The sequence below is a fragment of the Prionailurus bengalensis genome, chromosome D1 (assembly GCF_016509475.1).
Source record: "Prionailurus bengalensis isolate Pbe53 chromosome D1, Fcat_Pben_1.1_paternal_pri, whole genome shotgun sequence".
In the NCBI taxonomy this organism is placed as follows: domain Eukaryota; kingdom Metazoa; phylum Chordata; class Mammalia; order Carnivora; family Felidae; genus Prionailurus; species Prionailurus bengalensis.
In genome coordinates, this window is record NC_057346.1 from 73,958,087 (window position 1) to 73,978,414 (window position 20,328).

The window sequence follows — 20,328 nt, forward strand, 5'->3', positions numbered from 1 at the left end:
GTGGTTCTGAATGTAGTTATCAGGGATGTGAGGTTGTATTTCAGGATCTTTGTGGGGCAGAGAAGCCCTGTTTACATCTCTATTGAAGGTTGAAATAATGACCCTGAAAACAGTTCTTAGGTCACTCAGGCGGGGCACAGTCAGTGCATGGGCATACTGACATGGAAAGCTGTTGGCTAAGAGAGAAGACTAGAATGGAATCCCCATAGCAGAGTTCCCACCTGAGGGTGATTTAGAGTCCCTCTAGTGGCGTCACTGGGGATTGCGGCATCAGTGTAGTTGGTGCCTATTTCAAGGATACATCATTAGAGGAGCTAATGAATCTCATAAAATGGAGATCTGGAAGGAAGAACAGGGCAACGGTTGGAACTGTGGAGCAAATGAAGTAGTCCAAAAGTGTTTACCATCATCAAAAGAGACTTGATTCAAAAACAATGACACCCTTTGGGAATAGTAGTAAGGCAGTTGAGGTTTTTTCAGTTTTGTAAAAGAAATTATAATTTTGTAGATATTGCAATAGAGTAATAAAGTAATATAAGGAAAAAATAAAATTAGTGGGAAAATGACAAATGGGATCTTTTATAGGAAGATAAAAAAATTAGATATAAAATGTGGGGGATTGTTGAATGGATATTACTGATTGTAAGGGAATCTATGATGTAGAAAAAAGAAAAGGCATTAAGGAGTTACTAAACTCAGAAGTGAGTATACTGGTTACACCTTCAGAGCCCTGAAGAGTCACGAAGGGAGGCAGAACTATGGGATGGTTTTCATTCCTTGACTTCCAAGATGGATGGGAAATCAAGACACACTAGAAATTTAACAAAAAAGAATGAAAGTCTCAGCCAGAACTGTATTGCATTTACTATTCTCTGGAGTAACTTCCTTCCCCAATAATGATGGCATTAGGTGAATAACGAATTGATCAAATGAAGTAAAGTGCTACCTGGTGTGGTTTGCCTCACCTTGAGTGCTGATGGTCTGGGGAGGAGGAGTTTGGGACATATTGTGCTGCAAAGAACCATACACTGTCATGAAGTAGAGGCAATGTGACTAACGTGAGCTGAAGAAGGCTATGGGCACTGTTGACCCATACTCCTGTACACCATTGTTTCTCCCAGTGAAGGAAGTAAGTTGCATATGTACTTTGTATCACCCATTCCACTGTTGGCATCAGTGCCTGGAAAGACCCAAAGCCAAGGAAAAGGCATAAGTTGGCATTCCTTGTACCCAGTCTGGTCAGTCTAGTGACCTTTCATGTCACTTCAGAGCGGGGTCTTCCCAGAGCGGAGATAGGGGAGGGTGTAGGTAGCACCTTCTTCCCTCTCCATGAAGGTACATAATGCCCCAGGCAGGTGGACATGGCAGAGAGGATGCTAATAATCTAGATCTAATGCAACATATCCACTCTCTGGAACCCAAATCTGATGTTAGCCCCATTATCCTATTTCTGTGTCTTTTCTCAGCTCCTTCCAAGCTGGAACAGATCTATTGGGCTTTAAACCTGCCCTGATCTGGGGTCAACATGATTTGACATGCAGAATTCATGTCTTCTTCCCCAAAGTCATCTGCACGTCTTCATACAACATAGGGTATCTGATACCTGAAACTGGGGAGACCTCAGAAGTGAACCCAGAGAGCTGTGGGAAGCCTGACCTACTCTACTCCTTACCACAAGCTCCCTAGGGAAGGATGTTGGGGAGGATCTCAAGTTTAGGACACAGATTGCCGCCTGGGGAGAATAAGTGGGTCCTGCAGAAGCTAGGTGAGTCCTCTCCAGCAGAAGGACCAGAGGGCCACCTTCATGAGTAACATGTGGGCCTTGTGGTTACTGGCTGGAGATGCCAAATTCATAAGCATCAGGCCTGGGAATATTTCCAGTATGGCTAGTGGGCTAGTTTTTTCAGACTAGCGGTTCCATTTCATTACAGGAAAAGGGTGGCTTAGCTTCCCTCCCTGTTGAGCTAAGGACTGAAGTCTAGGGCACCTATCATACCATCTGGTGTGAGGTGGGGACTGACATGAATGGCAGATGTGCCCCCATCAGTTTGCATGGCCACCTGACTGACTGGGGGGGAAGGTAGCCTGGAAGGTAGGGACCCCAGTCCTCTTGCAAGAAGGGAGAAGATGGAGGGCAAGAGGAAGTGTCAGTGAGGTCTCTCTGGCTCCTTTGGTGTTTTGGACATGATCCTGGCTGTCATTTAACCACAGCTGAGCCAGCCATCAGTTTCAATCCCAGGACCTTGGTGGGGTGGGGGGAGACCCCAGGGGCTTTCTGAGTTGCGCTTTTCCTCTTGTGCTTGGTCCAGAGACATCTGTCCCCTGCAGTGGATCTGACACTTAGAGCAAGGCAGCCCACCTGGTCACTGGGACTGTGCAGCAGGGGGAAAGGAGCTCAGTCCGAATCTTGGGCGTGCTACTTACCAAATACAAGATCTTAGTAAGTTAACTCTACTTCTGATCCTGTTTCCTCATCTGCAGACTCAGAAGAGAACATTGCCTCCCTCAATCCTGGACCCCAGTGACACGAGATACTTTCCTCCCCTTTCTGGGGAGCCTGGAGAAGAGCCAGTCCTGCACACGGGTGTGAACTAGCTTGGGTTGCTCTGTCTGCTCTCATGTGATGCCCCCTGCTGTCTTGGAAGCAGAATATCAGAAACAAATTCACCTGGGAAGTTCCTGCTGGGAAGAGTGGAGCTCAGGGGAGTTTCCTTGTTCAGTTTAGGCCTGTGCCCTAAAGAAGAGGTGTCAAGGAAGTATTGATCCAGCAACTTCCTCCATGCCTGGAACTTTCCAGCTCTTCCCTGAGCTAAGCTTTAAGGCTAGGGGTCTCTCTTAGAGGGGAAAGCTTCAGACCAGTGGCCCAGATTTTCTAATCAAGTAGGTCTTCTATGTGGCCAGCAGGTGGCGCTAAGCCCCCAGCTCTGCCCATTCTGTCACCAGCCCTTTAAGGTGGAGGGGGTGGAGGAAGGTTACTTTGGTGGGGCTCCAAGAACGGTCCTGCTGAGCAGCTTCTCATTAATGAGTCTGGCCCCTCTCCTGGCCTTAAGGACAGCTAAGCTGAGTCCCAGGAGCCAGGCACTGTCCCCAGAACTCTGGGCTGACTCTGAGTAGGTTTTCATCCCTTCTAAACCACAAACCAAACCAGTCAATGTTGGGGTTCTGTGTGGGTGCAGGCAGCAGGCAGCTTAGAGCTTGGACCATCAGTGGCAGCTTCCTGGCCCCTCAACCCTACCTCTGGAGTAGCCTGGGACAAACTCTCACTGATCCAGTTAAAGCTCACAGCAGGCTTCAAACTGTAACAGTGATGCTGGCTTGTTGTTCTATACACTATTCATCATTCATTTATTCATTCATTCAGCACTTAGTTCCAGCCACAGTGCTGAATCAGATATAGTCCCTGATCTTAAGAAACCACAAACGTGGGTTTGCCACAAACACAGGGAAAAGTTTGGGTTGCCCACAAACACAGAGGAAGGGAAGGGACTATCTCTTTTCAGAAGCATCAGGGAAGGCTTCAAGGAGGCATCATTTGGCCTTGACCACAGTGACATGAGATACTTTTATGGATTTCAACAGGCAGAGATGAGGCCTAGGCATTCCAGGCAAAGGGAATAACAGAAGCAAAGCTCAGAGGTAGGAAGGTCAATGTTATGTGCAAGGAGGGAATAGTGAGGCTGCCGGGGGATGGGTGGCTGCACAAGGTCCTGGCAAGAGAACAGTAAACTGCAAGGTTGGAAAGCAGAAATGGCTGGCTACAGGGTCTAGCCTGGCCCCAGAAGGTGATGGGGGATTAATGAAAGTGCTTGACGTGGGAGGAAATGACTGCAACCGTTTGACTGGGACCACTCTGAGGGCTGCCTGGCAGATGGACTGCAGGGGGTGAGGTGAGACAAAAAGACCAGGTAATAGGGTCTGCCGTAGCCCCTGTCTGTGTAAAAGTAAGACCGGGCAGAGAACCTCATCACCGAGGGGAAGTGTAATTTCTCCCTTAACATTTGTGTGGTCAGTTGTCTCATCATAGCTAATTTACAGCATAAAACAGTTAACATTTTTTGAGCCCTTGTTATGGATGAGGCACTGAAGCCTTTTACATGTGTCTTTCACTCACTCCCATAACAATTCTATGAGGTATGTACTATTAGCAGTCCCACTTTATAGATAAGGCAACTGAGGCACAGAGAGGTTGAGTTACTTGCTCAAGGCCTTAGAGCCAGAGCCAGGATTGGAACCCAAGTTGGCTTAAGAGCTTACACTCCAATTACTACAGGCATACCTCATTTTATTATGCTTTGCTTTATTGAGTTTTGCAGATATTGCATTTTTCACAAATAGAAGGTTTAAGACTTCAGTGGAGGAAGTTACTGGCGATGTTATGGAATTAGCAAGAGAATTCGAATTAGAAGTAGCGCCCAAAGACGGGACTGAATGACTATAATCGCACGATAAAACTTGCATGGATGGGGATTTGCTTCTTCGGGCTGAAGAAAGCGATTTCTTGAAATCGAATTTACTCCTGGTGAAGATGCTGTGAGGGTTGTGGAAATGACAACAAAGGGTTTACAGTATTATGTAAACTTAGCTGATAGAGCAGCGACTGAGTTTAAGAGGGCTGACTCTGAATTATGAAAGAAGTTCTGTGGGTGAAATGCTATCACACAGCATCGCATGCTACAGAGAAATCGTTCCTAAAGGGAAGAGTCAGTCAGTGCGGCATACTTCACTGTTGTCTTATCAAATTGCCACAGCCACCCCAACCTCCAGCAACCACTGCCCCGATCAGTCAGCAGCCATCAACATCAAGGCAACACCCTCTAGCAAAAAGGTTACGACTCCCTGAAAGCTCAGATGACGGTTAGTACTTTTCAGCCGTAAAATATTTTTTAATTAAGGTATGTACATTGTTTTTTTAGACATAATGCTATTGCACACTTAACAGACTACAGTACAGTGTAAACATAACTTTTATATGCACTAGGAAACCAAAAAATTTATTTGACTCTTTATCGCAATATTTGCTTTATTGTGGTGGTCTGGAACTGAGCCCTCGATTATCTCCGAGGTGCCTGTACACTAATGCATATGATGTCCCCACCTCTTGCCCTGACCATCCAGCCTTCCAGCATATTGCTGGAAGTGGATGCAGGGCCCAGGGCTATAAGCCTGGTAGGTGCTCCGAGATTGAGATGGTCAGACAGGCTGGCAGGGCTGGACTACCTGAGGCAGAAAAGTAAAAGTCTCTCCGAACTGGGTGACAAGGGTCAGCCCCAAGTCCTTTGCCTGGCCTCCTGGCTAGGATCTGTGGCACCTTTGGAATGTGGGCTGGCAGCTGCCAGCCCCTGCCCTCCCTGTCCAGCAGCATGCCTCTCCCTTCCCCGCAAGAGCAGCCCAGAGTGTAGGGAAGTTGTGTTGACAACAGAGAAGGCAGAATCCTGGGCAAGTATATGCAGCACTGCTTCAAGAGTGCCACTTGGGGTCAAGCCCATGAGGACCAAGGGCCTCTTTGCCTCAGGAACCTTGCTCACCGCCACCATCCTGAGCTTTCCAACATCTCCTTTTCCAATCCAAAGACCCTCCACGGCCACCCTCTGGACAGACAGAGTGAGCGATAGCCACCCGTGGGGAGCCAGGACCAGAGCTCAATCTGTATGGTGGGCCCAGGACCCCCTCTCTTCAGCCTCTTTCTGCTTAGCATACCACTGTCTGCCCCAGCCCACCTCAGCCTCCCAGGGCAGGGGCAGAATGGGGGTGGGCAGGAACCGCAGCCCCTCACCATTGAAGCCTTGGTGTCAGGGCAAAGGGTGAGGGCACAGGAGCCCATCTCCTCTTTCCTGAGCCTGAGCAGAGCTCGGCATAGCTGAGTGTCCTCACACCATTTCCTCCCTGCCTGAGTCTGCCCCGGGGAGGGGAGCCCTGTCAGCCTCAGCCTTTCCCCGTCTGTGCATGTTCCACACCTCCAATCCTCCAGCTGGAATGTACTCCTTCATTGACTGCCCTCTCCAGCTGGCAGGGCCCACCCATTAAGCCACCACTTTTTCAGGGAACAAGAGTGGCCAGTCATCTCTTGGGGTCACAGAAACAGAGCAGCAGGTTGCCAACCTGGGGACTGTTCTTCCCCAGCCATCTGTCCAGCTCGTGGTCAACTGATCATGGGGATGCACGACTGTACAGAGACCCAACTTGAGGGTCCAACACTTCCCACAGCTTCCCCAGTCTGGGGAGGAGGGAGAGGGTGGGGGGGGGGGTGAGCCGGTCCTGAGCTGGGGCTGGGAGGAGCAGAGACAAAAATAACCCAGTACAGTCTCCTGTTGAGGCCAGAAATAGCGTAGTGACAAGTGCCTTGTAACGCCAGGGGCTAACGGCAGGAGGGGAGGCTGAGCTGAAGAGGGCCCAGCCTCACACCAGATCCTGGCCCGGCCAAGGGGCCCATACCGTGTCCACTCTACATACCATACTACACTGCCTCTGTGCACACATGCAGTGTGGGGGCCCAAGGGACCATGGCTCAGGACAGGGAATCCGGAGAGATGCTAAATTTGGGTTTGGCCTTGGCCACAGCCACACTGCGCTTGCGCAGAGGGCCGCGGGCCGAGGCGAGGGTCACGGCGTCCAGCAGGGTGCGGTCCTCATCAAGCTGGCGAGCGGTGCAGAGTGGTGTCGGCACTTTGATGGTGTTGCCGAATTTGGAGTAGTCCACGGAGTAGCGGCCGTCCTCTTCCGCCACGATGGGTACAAAGCGCTGGCCCCAGAGGATCTCGTCAGCCAGGTAGGAGGTGCGGGCCTGGGTGGTGATGCCTGTGGTTTCCACCACGCCTTCGAGAATGACAATGATCTCGAGGTCTTGATGGTGATGCAGGTCACTGGGCGCCAGGTCGTAGAGTGGACTGTTGGCATCGATGACATGGTAGATGATGAGAGGAGCCACCAGGAAGATGCTGTTGCCACCCACACCGTTCTCCATGGGGATGTCCACCTGGTGGAGGGGCACCACTTCACCCTCGGGGCTGGTGGTCTTGCGCACCACCTGCATGTGGATGGTGGCGCTGATGATCATGCTTTTGCGGAGGTCCCCCACGCGCAGCATGAAGCAGAGACGGCCATGGCGCACAGCGATGACAGCATGCTTGCTGAAGATGAGGGTCTCGGCCCGCCGGTGGGCCTGGGCAGTCTTCATGAAGATGCAGCCCAGCATGATGGCATTGATCATGAGCCCCACGATGTTCTGCACAATGAGGATCAAGATGGCCAGCGGGCACTCCTCAGTCACCATGCGCCCACCGAAACCAATGGTCACCTGGACCTCAATGGAGAAAAGGAAGGCAGACGAAAAAGAGTGGATGCTGGTGACACAGGGCACGGCAGCGCCCTCGCCAGGGGCTAGGTCACCGTGAGCGAAGGCGATGAGCCACCAGACCATGGCAAAGAGCAGCCAGCTGCACAGGAAGGACATGGTAAAGATGAGCAGCGTGTGTGGCCACTTGAGGTCCACCAGTGTGGTGAATACGTCCTGCAGGAATCGGCCCTGCTCCCTGATGTTCTTGTGGGCTACGTTGCAATTGCCGTTCTTGGACACGAAGCGGGCCCTCCGCTCCCGGGCGCGGTACCGGGGCTCCGCGGGGTCCTCTGCTAGCCGTGTCAGTACATACTCCTCAGGGATGATGCCTTTCCGAGACAGCATGGCTCCAGCAACCACCAGGGAGAGGCTTCCCCCATGGAGGGCACCCTCCTGACCAAGTCTTAGGCCTCACTGCGGGGTTTCCTCCCTGGGCACCCTTCCACCTGGGGACCACCCTTAGTCTGTGCTGGTGTCACTTCTGAGATGCCTCCCCAACCAGACTCATCCTCACTTCCATCTGGCAACCCTGCTTCTTTAAACCAGCCTCACACCTCAGCGCCCCCTGCCCATTGCCTAGTAAGCCCCCTACCCGGCCTGTTCCCCACCTTGTCCTGGATCTCAGCTCAACTCTCTTCCACCGCTGACCACCCTGGGCTCCCCCTAAGACTCCTTCTCCTCACCCAGCCTTCCTTCTCAACCCACCTCCTCTGTCTTGGAACTTAACACCTCCGGATCTTACCAACTCACCAGACCTCACACAACCCCCACCGTTTCTCTTGCCTTACCCATTTCTGCTCCCGGCCCCCTTCGAAGCTCCAGTTTCATATTCTGACGACCCCCAGTCCGGCCTCCACGTATGCTCCCCTTTCTACCTCACCTTCCGTTGCCCTCCCCCCCCCACCCCCCCCTCGCGGCTGTTCGGGATCTCCCTCCAAGCGCTTGTCCTTTCCGTCTCCTTGGGATCCCGCGCCCTCCGGAGTCACTACCCCACTGGACTCCACTCCAGATCCCCTCGCCCCCAGCGCAACCTGGCACAGCTCACTCAGAGTCGCGGCCTCTCCGCTCCCCGCCGGCCCCACGCAAGCCCGCGCCGCGCCCCCGCCCGGCGCTCTGCTCCGTCCAGCCCCGCCCGCTCGTCGCCGCAGCACCTGCTCCTGCTCCTCAAGCCGCAGCCGTCGCCTCTCCGCCCCTCCGGCCGCCCAGGCGTCCCAGCGGGTGGTCCTCTCGTCCGTCTGTCCGTGTGTCTGTTGGTCCACTGAGACCGACCTGTGCTAGGTGGGGGCAGAAGATTGAGGGCTGGGGAGCCGGAGGAGTGGAGTGGGGACCCGGGGCCGCCAGGGGGAGCCCGACCTATTCCTGAGCTGGAGGAGGGGCGGGCACAGGATCAAGCCCCGCCCCTCGCCGTTCACACCCCCGCCACGCCCCGCCTTCCTGTTCCAGATTCACAGTCTAGTTTTGGGGGTTTGCCCAATCAGATGGATCAAAAGAGATTCTTCCTGACCAAGCGGGGACACAGAGGGGAGTCGCGACCCGCCTTTCAGTCTGAGGACGGCAGCCCCTAAACGCCTTGACTTTCCTCTTCCAATTTTCCCATTCTTAGTTGGGCCAATACCCACCCCTCCTGCAGGATTGGGCTTTGCGGATTCCCAGGGAAAGAAGGCACTGAGGGGCTGCGTCACCAGCCTGGTGACCGGGAGATATTAGGTGGCCCGAGGATTTCTCTACTGACTGCTTCTTCTCTTTGGGGATGCTCTTAATCTTTTCTAAGTCATGGATCCTTTGAGAATTTGATGAAAGCCACTGACTCCCTCCCCAGAAAATAATGCACCTTACTAGTAGGTGTAGGAGCGCAGTTTCACCTCCACTTCAGGGGATGCTGGGTGCTGCAGCCCAGAAGCCTGGGTGGTTGCCTCTTCTTAATTATCCCACAACTACACCCCTGTATTTTTTAATGTTTATTTATTTATTTTGAGAGGGCGTGCAAGCAGGGAAGGGGCAGAGAAAGAGGAAGAGAGAGAACTTCAAGCAGGCTCCATGCTGTCAGCGCAGAGCCCTACATGGGGCTCAATATCACCAACTGTGACATCATGACCTGAGCTGAAATCAAGAGTCGGATGCTTAACTGGCTGAGCCAGCCAGACACCCCACTAAACCCCTGTATTTTAAAGAGAGTTTGAGCTATCAACACTTGCTTTACACCTGCTTACACCTGCAGCCTTGTTTCTTATACCTTAGGTAGTGGGAGGAACCTGGGTCTGAGGGGCTGTATTCGGGCTGGTTTGGGAACTGGGGGATTCAAGCTCTTGACCTGAACACGAGTGGTGCTTCTACTGCAGGCATCAGCTTCGGATTGCCCTGTGGCTTGGGCTTCATGTGGGGAACACCAGTTCTCAGCTGGGACAGAAAGCCTTCCAGGTCTGTTGGGGACAGTAATGGCCCTGTCCCCTCTCTGGGGCTCAGATCTTTATGGAACCCTGACCCATGTGTGTCCAGTTGTTGGAGTGGGGGCTTGAGGCAGGGATGGAAAGATGGGGACAGTGGGGATATGGGCCACAGTGGGGCAGATTGTAATTTTCATAATGAGTTTTCCTTTTTCTCTCATACTCACCTGCAGGCAGAGTGAACACTGCTACTCAGGGTAAGTGTGAGCTTGGGCTACATTAACAGAGATGCAGTGCTTAGGGTGGGGAGGGGAGAACAGGATGATCAGAGTGGGGAGCTCAATGAGACAGGGTTACACAGGAAACCAGCCACTCAGCCACCAGAAAAGGAGCCATGGAGCACCTCCTAGGGAGTTTGGGCACTATTGCAGAAACTCCAGGGGTTCAATGATAGTAGTTCTGTGTGGTCTAAAGTATAGAACCAGTATAGACACTGAGTGGAACAGGGGCAGGCTGTGATGTCACATATGGAAAAGTCAGTTCTAATAACCAGAGATGACCCATGTCTTTGGAGTATCCAAGTCAAAGTTGGCAGACCATCAAGGGTACTATGGAGGGGTTTGGGCCAGAATGGCCTTGGGCATCCTGCGAGACTCCAGTGTGGGCCTTACCCCACCCCTGCTACCTCCCTTCAATCCCTTGGGGTGTGGTGGGTGCAAGGTGAGGCCAGGGATGGAAATCTCCCTCCTCAGGCTCTGCTCTTGGGAGGCCCTTCAGTGGAGGGAGCTGCTAGGCCCCCAGAGACATCCTAGAGCTAGAAAGGCAAAGCCCTGCTTCATAGTATGGCCCTAAGGCCTCAGCTATTATCTGCTCCACCCTTTCCAGGAAGGTGAGCTGCTTACCCAAAGAGCTCAGACTCTTGCCCTGCTCCACCCTGCACCTCCTCATACACATCTCCTCCAAATACTACACTTGTCAGGTTCCTTTTTCACTCAAAACCCTTCTCTACTTCCCTTGTGTTCATAGGCTTATTCCAGACTCTTTTTCCTGGCATTTAAGGCTCTCTGATATTATGCTCCCTCCCCCTGCCCTATGGGTAGTTTCCTCTAACTCTGCCAGTCCAAGTCCCACCCCTCTCACGCCCAACTCAAATCTTGCCTCCCCTAGGCAGTCTGCTAAGCCTTACAGAGCTCTCACTTCCTGATTCCCTCTGGCTCCTGGAATATCCAAAAGGTCTGTATTGGGCCTCTTTCCAGTGACTGGTGGGTTTCCCTTACATTGCTCTGACGCCCTTGCAACCAAGAGGGACACAGGCCCAAGACTCCTGGGTCTACACCCAGAGTCTGGTATAGACAGTACCGAAGGCAACATGTAAATGATAATAATATGATATGTAAATGAGGACCTGCCATTTCTTGACTGAGGGCAGGTATGTACTCCTGTTTCATGATGCTGATAGAAGCAAAGGATATCTGTTGTTTTGGTCTCCCCAGTGTCTGGGCCTCAGCATCTCTGGCCAACACCTGGCCGACTTGTGTGGTATATGCACTGTGATTCCCTCTGAAGGACCACCCTTCTCCCATTCTGAATGCCTCTATATGGGGGACACAGATGGGGTCATGTGATCCAAGCATAGCCAGTCAGTGTATCCTAGCCCTCAGGCCACAGTGTTTGGGTGGAGGTGGGGGTATGACCTAAGTTGGTCCATTGAGATTTGCTCCCAAGATTTTTGCTGGAACTATTGGGAAAAAGCATTTCTCCTTCAGAGGGATAGGGTCTATGCTGGAGGTGCTAGTGGCCATTTGTCATCAGGGAGGGAGAGGAAGATGGAACCCAGAAATGGAGACACATCCCTGATGTCAAACACGTGGATCCAGCCATGCTTGAAGTAGTACACTTCCTGGCCTTCTCCGTCATTTAGGGAAATACATTCCAGTTTTTGGTTAAGCCACTTTGAGTTGGATTCCTGTCATCTGTATTGGAAATAGTACCAATTCAGGGTACCCCACAATTTTAATCCAAGAAATAAAGTGAGAAAGAAGGGGACCACTTAGTCTGATGAGATAATCACAAAAATGCTATAACTGTTGTCATGGACTGAATTGTGTCCCATCCCCTAAATCCATTTGTTAATGCCCTAAATTCATATGTTGAAGCCCCCCAGTGTGACAGTATTTGGATATAGGACCTGTGCAGAGGTAACTAAGTCCTCAGGAGAAAGCAAACTTATGACACCTTGATCTTGGACTTCCAGGCTCCAGAACTGTCAGAAAAAACTCTGCTGTTTAAGTCTCCTAGTCTGCTATTTTGTTACGGCAATCTGAGCAGACTAATACAACCTTCTTTTCACAGATAAGGAAATACACTTTTGCCTACACTAACACAGCTTCAGGTCTGCCTGATGCCAGGCAGGCTGGCTCCACTGGACCCCAGGCTGGTCCAGACTCCTGGTTCCTGCCCATCAGACTCAAGGCCTCCGGTAGGAAATAACCAATCTCTTTATTTACAAGTGATTGTACAGTGAGAAAGCCCAGGCAGGAGGCAGGGGCAGGGCGGGGTATGGGCCAGCACTTGGGCTCCAGCAGGTCACTTGTCTGCACGGACAAACGAGGCGAAGACGCTGTCCTTCCGGCTGAGCAGCTTCTCTGGCTCGTCGAACTCAAGGATGGCGCCACGTTTCAGGACAATCACCAAGTCTGCGCTCAGGATGGTGTGCACACGGTGCTGGGTGGGGCAGGAGGGGGCCGGTCAGGGTGGGGGGGGGGCAAAGAAGGGGCAGCTGGGGGTATCCCTCCTGCAGTTTGGAGGAGGAGGCCTGTGGATGGAATGTCCCATCTCTGTGGCCACTGCCTTTTCCTGGGGTGGCTGTGACTCCAAGCCCTCTGTCCACTAATGATACCCCCCTTCCCTTACCAAATCTCAGCTCTGCCCTCACCTCTAGGCTTCAAGACTCAGGATTGCCCCACACCCCAACCTCCACTTCCTATGGAGCAGTAACCCTAGCCTAGCTCACGGGGCCTTGGAACCTGGAGAAAGAGAGAGGATCTGAAGAAGTGCAGGTGCAAATCCTCCCACACTCCACATCCTACAATGCGGTTTCCCCACAAGCCCTTCAGACTCTTTGCTCTGCATTACTCCAGGGTCCTCTCTTGATTACCAGGCCCGGGGGTGAGCCCAGTGGCTGTCCTCTGATGGCAGCCTCAAGAGGCCAGTCTTCTCTCTGGGTGTTTCCCAAAACCCCAACAAGGGGCCCCTTACCGCGATGGTGACCACAGTGCGGTCTGCGAAGGCCGTCATCACCACCTTCTGGAGGATGTTTTCCTGCCAGGCGGGAGCGACAGCTGTTGGCTCATCTGCCTAGTGGATGGGGTCTGGCCTGGCTTTGGGGATGTGGGGCCCAGGTTTATGGTCCAGCTCCCATGTGATCCCAGTAGCCCACCACTCCCTCTGTCTGGTCCTTGTCTCCCAAGACCAACCAAGTTCTAGCATGCAGGAGCTGGGCTCAACCTGTTGGGGGCTCAGCTCTGTGCACGTATGTGTGCTGTATGTCTGGCTGTGCTGTGTGGCGGGTGATGAGTGTGAAGTCTCTGTGGGTCTGTGTGCAGCTTGTGTGTACGGACACTATAAACATGTCCTAAGACTGACTAGAATCAGGGTCCCCCAGTCCTTTGCCTTTTCTGCCACAAATGGCCCTTGATGTTAAAGACAACTTGAGCTTCAGGACCACTTCTTGCAAATTTCACCCTAACACCCCATGAAAACTGTCTCCAAGACCCCACCCCATTTATGTGCTCAGGACTGACCGTGGCCATGTCAATGGAAGCCGTGGCTTCGTCCATGATGAAGATGCTGGTCTTTCGCACGAAGGCCCGAGCCAGGCAGAACAGTTGCCTCTGACCCTGGCTGAAATTCTCCCCACCTTCAGTGATGATGGCATCTGAAAACAGCCCCGGGTGAGGGAGGAGGAGCAGGGCTGAGTTAATCTCGCATTGGGAGTTTAGTAGATGGCACAGCTTGGGGAATGCTGGAAAATGTATGTCCGGGGCAGATATGCAGGCATATGTCATGAGGACAGGTGTGCCCAGGGTTGCTGCGCCTTATCCAATGACACAGATGCTCTCTGTGTGGATTTTCAAAGAGAAGAGCGCCCTCTGCAGGTTTGCACTGCTGTGGCCCCAGGCAGTTCCAGGAGGGGGCTTGTGCACTGAGTGTGTATGTGCCGCATGTGTGTGGGCATTGGTGGGGTGATTCTCTGAAGCCAAGGCTTGGCCAGCCCCCACTGCCCCAGGGGTTGTAGCGAATACACCGAGGCTCTGCTGACATCTGGGGTGGGGGAGGGTCTTCCCTGCAGCCTTGAAGAGTGACCTGTACCTGTGATTTCCCAGTCTGTCCTCTCCTTCCTTGGGGCAGAACTGGGCAGGCAGGTGGACGGGGCGGGCAGGGCTGAATGCACTGCCATGATACGATGAACTTGCAAGCTGTGTCTCACAGCTGTCCCCCTTGGGCCCTGCGGGAGGAGCTAGCCCCTGAATTGACCAGTCGTGTGGCCTGGGACAACTCACTTGACCTCTCTGAGCTCCCATAAGGTAAAAGGTAAAACTAAACAGTTTCTAAACTAAACTCTGGGCAAACCAAAAACATGGGTGTGAGTTTTGCCTCCTAGCCCATCCAGACGTCCTTGCGTGCCTCCGGCTGCTCCAGCATGAATAGTTACCCAGGCCTCCCGGCAGCGCCTTCACCACCAGCTTCAGCTGGGCTATCTCCAGGGCCTCCCACAGCGTGCTGTCAGAGCACTTCTTCTCCGGGTCCAGGTTAAATCTGGAGGGTGACACAGAAAGTCCCCTTAGGGAAGGGAGCAGGGGCCTGGCTCCGTCCCTGGGGACTGGCAGAGAGCGAGGCTGGTGAAGGGAACAGGGAGCCAGAACCGATCGCCTCGGGGGCCTGGCTGGCAGGGGGCAGCCAGCTGGTGAGTGGGTGGAGGAAAGTATTCCCAGCCTGATGGTTAGGCTACCCCCTCCAGTGCCTGCCTAGGCCTAACGGGGAAAAAGAACGGCACGGGGGTAAAACTGTGAGGGACCAGGTCAGCCATGGTGCCCAGAGCCTGAGCAGGGCTTCCTGCCCAGGATGATGGGTACCCAGCCGGGCGCTCCTGGCCTTACCCACCCCCCTCCTCTCTATGCTCCAGATCCGAGGTGCGGGGCCTGGGCCCGGGGTGGGCTTGGTGGAGTGGTGGGGCTCACCGGATGGTGCCACTGAAGAGGACGGGGTCCTGCAGGATGATCGAGAGGCGTGAGCGCAGGGTGTGCAGCGGCAGTTTGGCGATGTCGATGCCGTCGATGATGATACGCCCTGTGTGGGGATAGTGTCTCAGGTGGGGCACCAGGGAGTGAGGGAGCTGGCGGTGCTGGGGGCAGGGTCAGCCTGGGATATGGGTCCCATGGAGGATGCGGGGGGGGGGGGCAGTGATTGCTGGGCCTCCTATGAATCTGACCACACACCAGGACTGAGGTCCCATCTGGCGGCTGTGGGTACACATGGGGTGCCTGTCATACAACTCACCTTCGAACATGTCCACCATGCGGAAGAAGGCAAGAGAGAAGGAGGACTTCCCGCTGCCTGTGCGGCCACAGATCCCAATCTGGAGAGAGGGGAGGTACACTGTGAGTAGCTGTGGGGTATGCAGGCATTGGAGGTCACAGCATCTCTTTTGTCCTGGCTTTCTGACCAGTTTCTTTTTTGGCCGGGCCCGGGCCGAAGTTTGGGCTTGCTTCCTGCAGTCTAGAGGGGTCTAGAGGGGCCTCCCACAGGGACCATTTTCCTGGGCTTGGGCGTAGGTCTTGCTGTGCCTGGTATGCGGCTGCAGGGGAAATGCTGGGGGCGCTCGTACATACTCTGTGTGGACGGGTATGGTAGGAGGGCATGGGGCGTCTGAGTGTGGTGTGCAGGGATGTATCTGGGTGCCCCACCTTAAACTGCAGTCATCTCTGACCCACTTGCTTCCTGGCCCATGGGTACCCACAGAAGTGACAATAAGGGATGAGTACAAAGACAGAGATGGTGACAGAGAAGGATGTGAGAGGCAGGGACAGATGGGAGGACCCAGAGGCAGGGACAGAGGTACACCTAAAGGTCCTAGATAATGAGACGGACAGTCACAGCCAAAGACAGAGAGACAGAGACAAAGAGACAGAAGGCGAGGGGCAGCGTCAGAGCAGAGGGGAAGCGAGGAGGGAATCAGAGAGTTGGGTCAGAGGGCCAGGCAGGGGCTCCCTCCCCAGGACAAGTGCAGCCTCCCTCTCTGCCCCTATGACCTGCTCTGAAACTCAGGGGGCAGTGCCCTGGTAGATCCCCCGACCATTTGCAGGGGGGCTGACAAAAGCCCTTTAAGCCAGGGGAGTCTGGCGTGTCCATCTCCTTAGTGGGTGAGTGAGGGCAGCAGAAGGAGAAGGAAGAGGGGGTGGGGGAAAGGTGGCCTGAGCCTTGTCAGTGTGAGGAGCCCAGGCTGGAGACTGGGGCGTCTGACTATGTGTGAACCCTGGAAGGCCCCGGGGGGCCATGAGGTGACTCTGTGAGGCCGTCCAGTCTTATGTCCTGCCAGCCCACTGACCTTCTGTCCTGGGGAGATGAGGGCGTTGACATGCTTCAGCACTGGCTTCAGGGAGCTGTCATAGCGCACACTCAGGTTCTGGATCTGGATCTTCCCTTGGTCTGGCCAGTTCTTCGGGATCAGCGAGGGTGCTGAGGGCCAGGCCGGGGGTCAGGCAGCACATGGGAGCCGCAGCTGGTATCCAGGAGGGCCAGCCTACCCCAGCCTCGCTTGTGGCCCCCTCAAGCCGGACATGCCCCTCCTCCGGGCCTCTCCCCTGGCATGCCCTCTCCTCTGGCCCCTCACCTAGCAGTCCCTCGTAGCTCTCCGCTTCGGTTTTCAGCAGCCCGTGGATGCGTTTCACAGCTCCCAGCTGGATCTCCATGTCTGCTAGGTTCCTCACCATCCAGTTGAGGTAGTTGGAGACCTGTGGGGAGTCAGTGGTCACTCGGTGCAACCCTGGCCACCGGGATGCCTCATCTTACAGCTGAGGGGCCAAAGGTCCTCGATGCCTTCTGCTGACTGTTCAGGGTGGGCCCTCCCTGGAGGCACCGGAGGGTTATAATGAATGTGGATCCTTACCCACCACCTGTCTGGGGCCCCAGTCCTGGGTTAGCCCTCCTGCCCACGTGGTCCGTCCTGTATTGGACTCACGGTAGCTTGGGGTAAGGCCTGAAGGGTGTCTGAGTTGGGGAAGGTGCCTGAGATTCCCCAACTGCTGGTATCTGAGCCCTCCCCTGCCCTAGTCTGCTGCCACTCACCATTAGGGCATAGGTAAGGCCCAGGCCCACCAGGCCAGCAGAGAGGTCCCTGTGCAGGGAGTTGGAGATGGAGGTCACGGCTGCGATGAGGACCACACATGCACCAATGTACTCCTGTGGAGGGAGGGGAGCCGGCCTGGGCCCTCAGGGGTTGAAGCCACAGCCACAGTGTCCCCCCACCCACCTCACTCCCTTCAGGGCAGAGGGCGGCTCACCCTCTGCACGTCACCTGATGACACCTGCACATCATCAGACACCCAGGAGGCCTTGAAGGCTGGAGCCCCAGGAGACAACGTGTGCACACAGCTTACACTGCTCCCCCTACCCATCTGCACATGCCTGAACACGCACGCCCCACCAGCTGGCCCACACAGGTCATATGAGCCACTTCAGACACACACTCATCACAGTTCAACACACAACTGTTCTGGCTACTGGCACACACCCCAGGTACACAAGCCCCCAGGCAGTGACGGGGAAGAGGAGGCTCCGCTCAGACACCAGGAGGGTTGCCGGGGCTGGGAGAAGCAGGAGGGCTCGGTGCCCACCCTGTATGCACACACAAACTGGTATTCCATCCTCTTTTCCTGCCCTCTGGTCCATGTTTGGCCCTTGCTCTGGCTCCACCGCCCTATCAGAAGCCCCTTTCCCGGGGCCCGGGGTGGGAGGGGGGTGGCACTTGCCATGCGGACTTCTAGCCATCTGTTGGCAGCGGTGAGGAAGAGGGAGGCAATGTTGTTGGAGTCTGTGTATTCAAGGAGCTTCTGCTGGAACCTAGCCTCATACCTGGAGGGAGGATGAAGAGGGTCTGAGGGTCCACATGGCCCCCAGGCCTCTCCTCACTTACAGAGAAGCAGCCGGGAGACATGTCATATCTAACCTTATGTATGCCATTCCTCTCTGGACTGCCCTTCCAGCTCCTTGCTACCTCCTGCCTCCTTCGAACTCCTGTTCTCACCCCAAAACCTGTTCTCTCCAGGGCATCCCCTTTACAGTAAAGGGCACCTCTGCCCATCTAGATGTTCAGGCCAGAAATGAAGGAATTGCCTGGATTCACATCCAATCCCTCCACAAGATGTCTTATTTCTACCTCCAAAATCGCCCTTGCCTCTGCTTGCCCCTCTCCCTGCCTGTTTCCCCATAGGTCTGCCTGCTGTTTCCCCACAGGCTACTCTGTACACAGCAGCCAGCATCATCTTTGTAAATTATACATTGTGTCCCATCTCTCCCCTGCTTAGAATATCAATGGCTTTGAGGCTAAAGAACCACCTCCTTGCCAGGAGCCTGTTTGAGCTGGCTCCTGCCAACCTAGCAACCTTCCATGCCACAAATTCCCTTGCTCACTGCATTGCAGCCACAGAAATTACAATAAAGTAACTTATTACTTTTCCTTTTTTGGTTTTGTGATAATCCCGAGGTCTTCCCCACCCCAGGGCCTTTGTACATGCTCTTCCCTCTGCCCAGAATGCTTTCTCCTCTGCTCTTCACAAAGCTGACTCCTCTCAGCATTCAGGCTTTACCTTAAGTGGCACCTCCTCTGGGTGGCCTTTCCTGACCTATTGTTCTCCATCTCTGCAGCCTGTTTGTTTCATAATCTTTGCTCATATATTCATTTCTCTAGTCGCTTATCTCCCTCATGAGACTAAACTCCATGAGACTGGAGCCCATGGCTGTTTTGTTCACCAGTGCATCCCCAGCACCTGTCACTGTCAATAAATACTTGTTGAATGAATGCATGGAACCTTCCCTGACCCTCTAAGGTAAATGGGATCTCTCTGTACAAGGAACTCTGGAGGCTTCTTCCCTGCCTTTGCACCCTCATCAATTTCTCCTTGCATTACTTCAAATAGACCTGTTTCTTCTCTCTGACCAGCCTGGACTCCTGGTCTCACTCTTCTTGACCGCCCCCTCACACTTGGCTGGCCTGGCCAGGCCCAGAGGAGGGAGCGGAGCACTTGTTTAATGATGAGCCAAGGAAGGAATGGAAGCCGTCTTAGCACTGGTTTCAAGGAAACAACTGAGGAGACTCAGAGGGACTCAAAACAAGTCTTACTGGGCATTTGCTTTTCACTCCTGGCAGGTGTTTGTTCTGCTTTGATTATTTCTGGGTAGAGGGGCCGTGCCTGAACTGTGTGTCTGAGGAGAGCAAAGCGAGTCTCTGAGGTGTGAGAGAGCGTGTGATTGCACAGCCACGGTGGCCGTGTGGGGGTGGGTGATGCGGCTGAGGCAAATGTGCGACCCCACGTCTGACGGGTGTGACTGAGCGCGCACCGAGGGTGTCTGTGTGTGTGCATGTGCGCGTGTGCATGTGAGACGGGAGAGCCTGAGGGGTGGGTGTGCGTGAGGGTGTGTGGGAGATGCAGCTTGTGGGACAGGTGTGTGGCGGTGTGAGGAATGTGGAAGGAGGTCCAGCTCAGGGCCACGCACACCCACGTTGGCTTCTGAGCGTTCTTACCCACTAGCTGGGTGTCAGGACCGAGGTTCAGTTTCCTCATGAGTAAAACGCGGACAGTAATGGTTCCTGCCTAGACTGAAACAACGTCTGAGCCCAACACTGAGTCCAGGGCTGGGAACTCTTGAAGCTTTTTTGGGGGAAAAAGCAAACTTTTTTCTCCTAGAGAAACCAGAAGGTCCAACAGGCCTGGGTTCCAAGCCTGGCACTGGCTCTCAACCATGTGTGTGGCCTCAGGTGGGTTACTCAGCCTCATCTGTTGAACGTGGCTGCTCGTATCCATGTCCTGGGGCTCTGGAGAGGATGAAATGCAATAATCCACACACAGCACTTAGCACAGTGCCTGGCGTGTGCTGAGCGCACAATCAATAAATGCTAGTTAGCGCTCAACAGGGCAGGCTGCTGGGCAAAAGCCAATGAATTGACCACATCCAGGGATGACTACAAAGCCCTTCATTCAAATGTAAAACTCACCCGCTGTGTCAGTGGAGGGTGTGGGGGGCTTCACTGGGCAGTAGTTCCTCTGCCGGAGGGTAGGCTGGGTCTGAAGCTGGTTGCTGGATCCACTCAGATCCTACTGAGGGGGTCTGGCCTCTTGAGGAAAGCCACAATCTATCTGCCCGTGGCCCAGCCCAAAGGCCTCCAGGACACCATGTGTAAGGGGAACGTTGCTAAGACTGAGAAGAGGCCAGGTCCAGGGGTGTTGAGGGCCTTGGAAGTCAAGGGAACTGGGGAGATGCAGGCTAGAGACAGGAAGGGGACTCAGAGGAGACCTTAGAGTCATGCCAGGTTTCAAGGGGCTTCTTTGTGGA

At 54.1% G+C, this 20,328-nt stretch overlaps 2 protein-coding genes across 2 annotated transcripts in view; both read right to left on the reverse strand.

Annotated features, from left to right (window-relative positions):
* Positions 1-4,277: 4,277 nt before the first annotated feature.
* KCNJ11 (potassium inwardly rectifying channel subfamily J member 11) lies at positions 4,278-8,696 on the reverse strand. The gene has a single exon (XM_043582352.1). The coding sequence runs from the start codon at positions 7,676-7,678 to the stop codon at positions 6,506-6,508; it is 1,173 nt and encodes a 390-aa protein (XP_043438287.1). The 5' UTR covers positions 7,679-8,696; the 3' UTR covers positions 4,278-6,505.
* A 3,501-nt stretch (positions 8,697-12,197) lies between these two features.
* The window catches only part of ABCC8 (ATP binding cassette subfamily C member 8), a 77,995-nt gene continuing 69,864 nt past the window's right edge, over positions 12,198-20,328 (reverse strand). Inside the window, exons 30-39 of the mRNA XM_043582353.1 lie at positions 17,748-17,850; positions 17,065-17,178; positions 16,610-16,730; positions 16,325-16,455; positions 15,277-15,355; positions 14,958-15,066; positions 14,432-14,535; positions 13,521-13,654; positions 12,976-13,038; positions 12,198-12,441 (exon numbers count right to left, since the gene is read on the reverse strand). Of these exons, the coding sequence (XP_043438288.1) occupies positions 12,304-12,441; positions 12,976-13,038; positions 13,521-13,654; positions 14,432-14,535; positions 14,958-15,066; positions 15,277-15,355; positions 16,325-16,455; positions 16,610-16,730; positions 17,065-17,178; positions 17,748-17,850 (1,096 nt within the window). The 3' untranslated portion in view covers positions 12,198-12,303. The remainder of the gene's footprint in view (positions 12,442-12,975; positions 13,039-13,520; positions 13,655-14,431; positions 14,536-14,957; positions 15,067-15,276; positions 15,356-16,324; positions 16,456-16,609; positions 16,731-17,064; positions 17,179-17,747; positions 17,851-20,328) is intronic.

Excerpts from the sequence above, each read along its gene's own strand:
- KCNJ11 (XM_043582352.1), bottom strand. The coding sequence starts at position 7,678 with ATGCTGTCTCGGAAAGGCATCATCCCTGAGGAGTATGTACTGACACGG.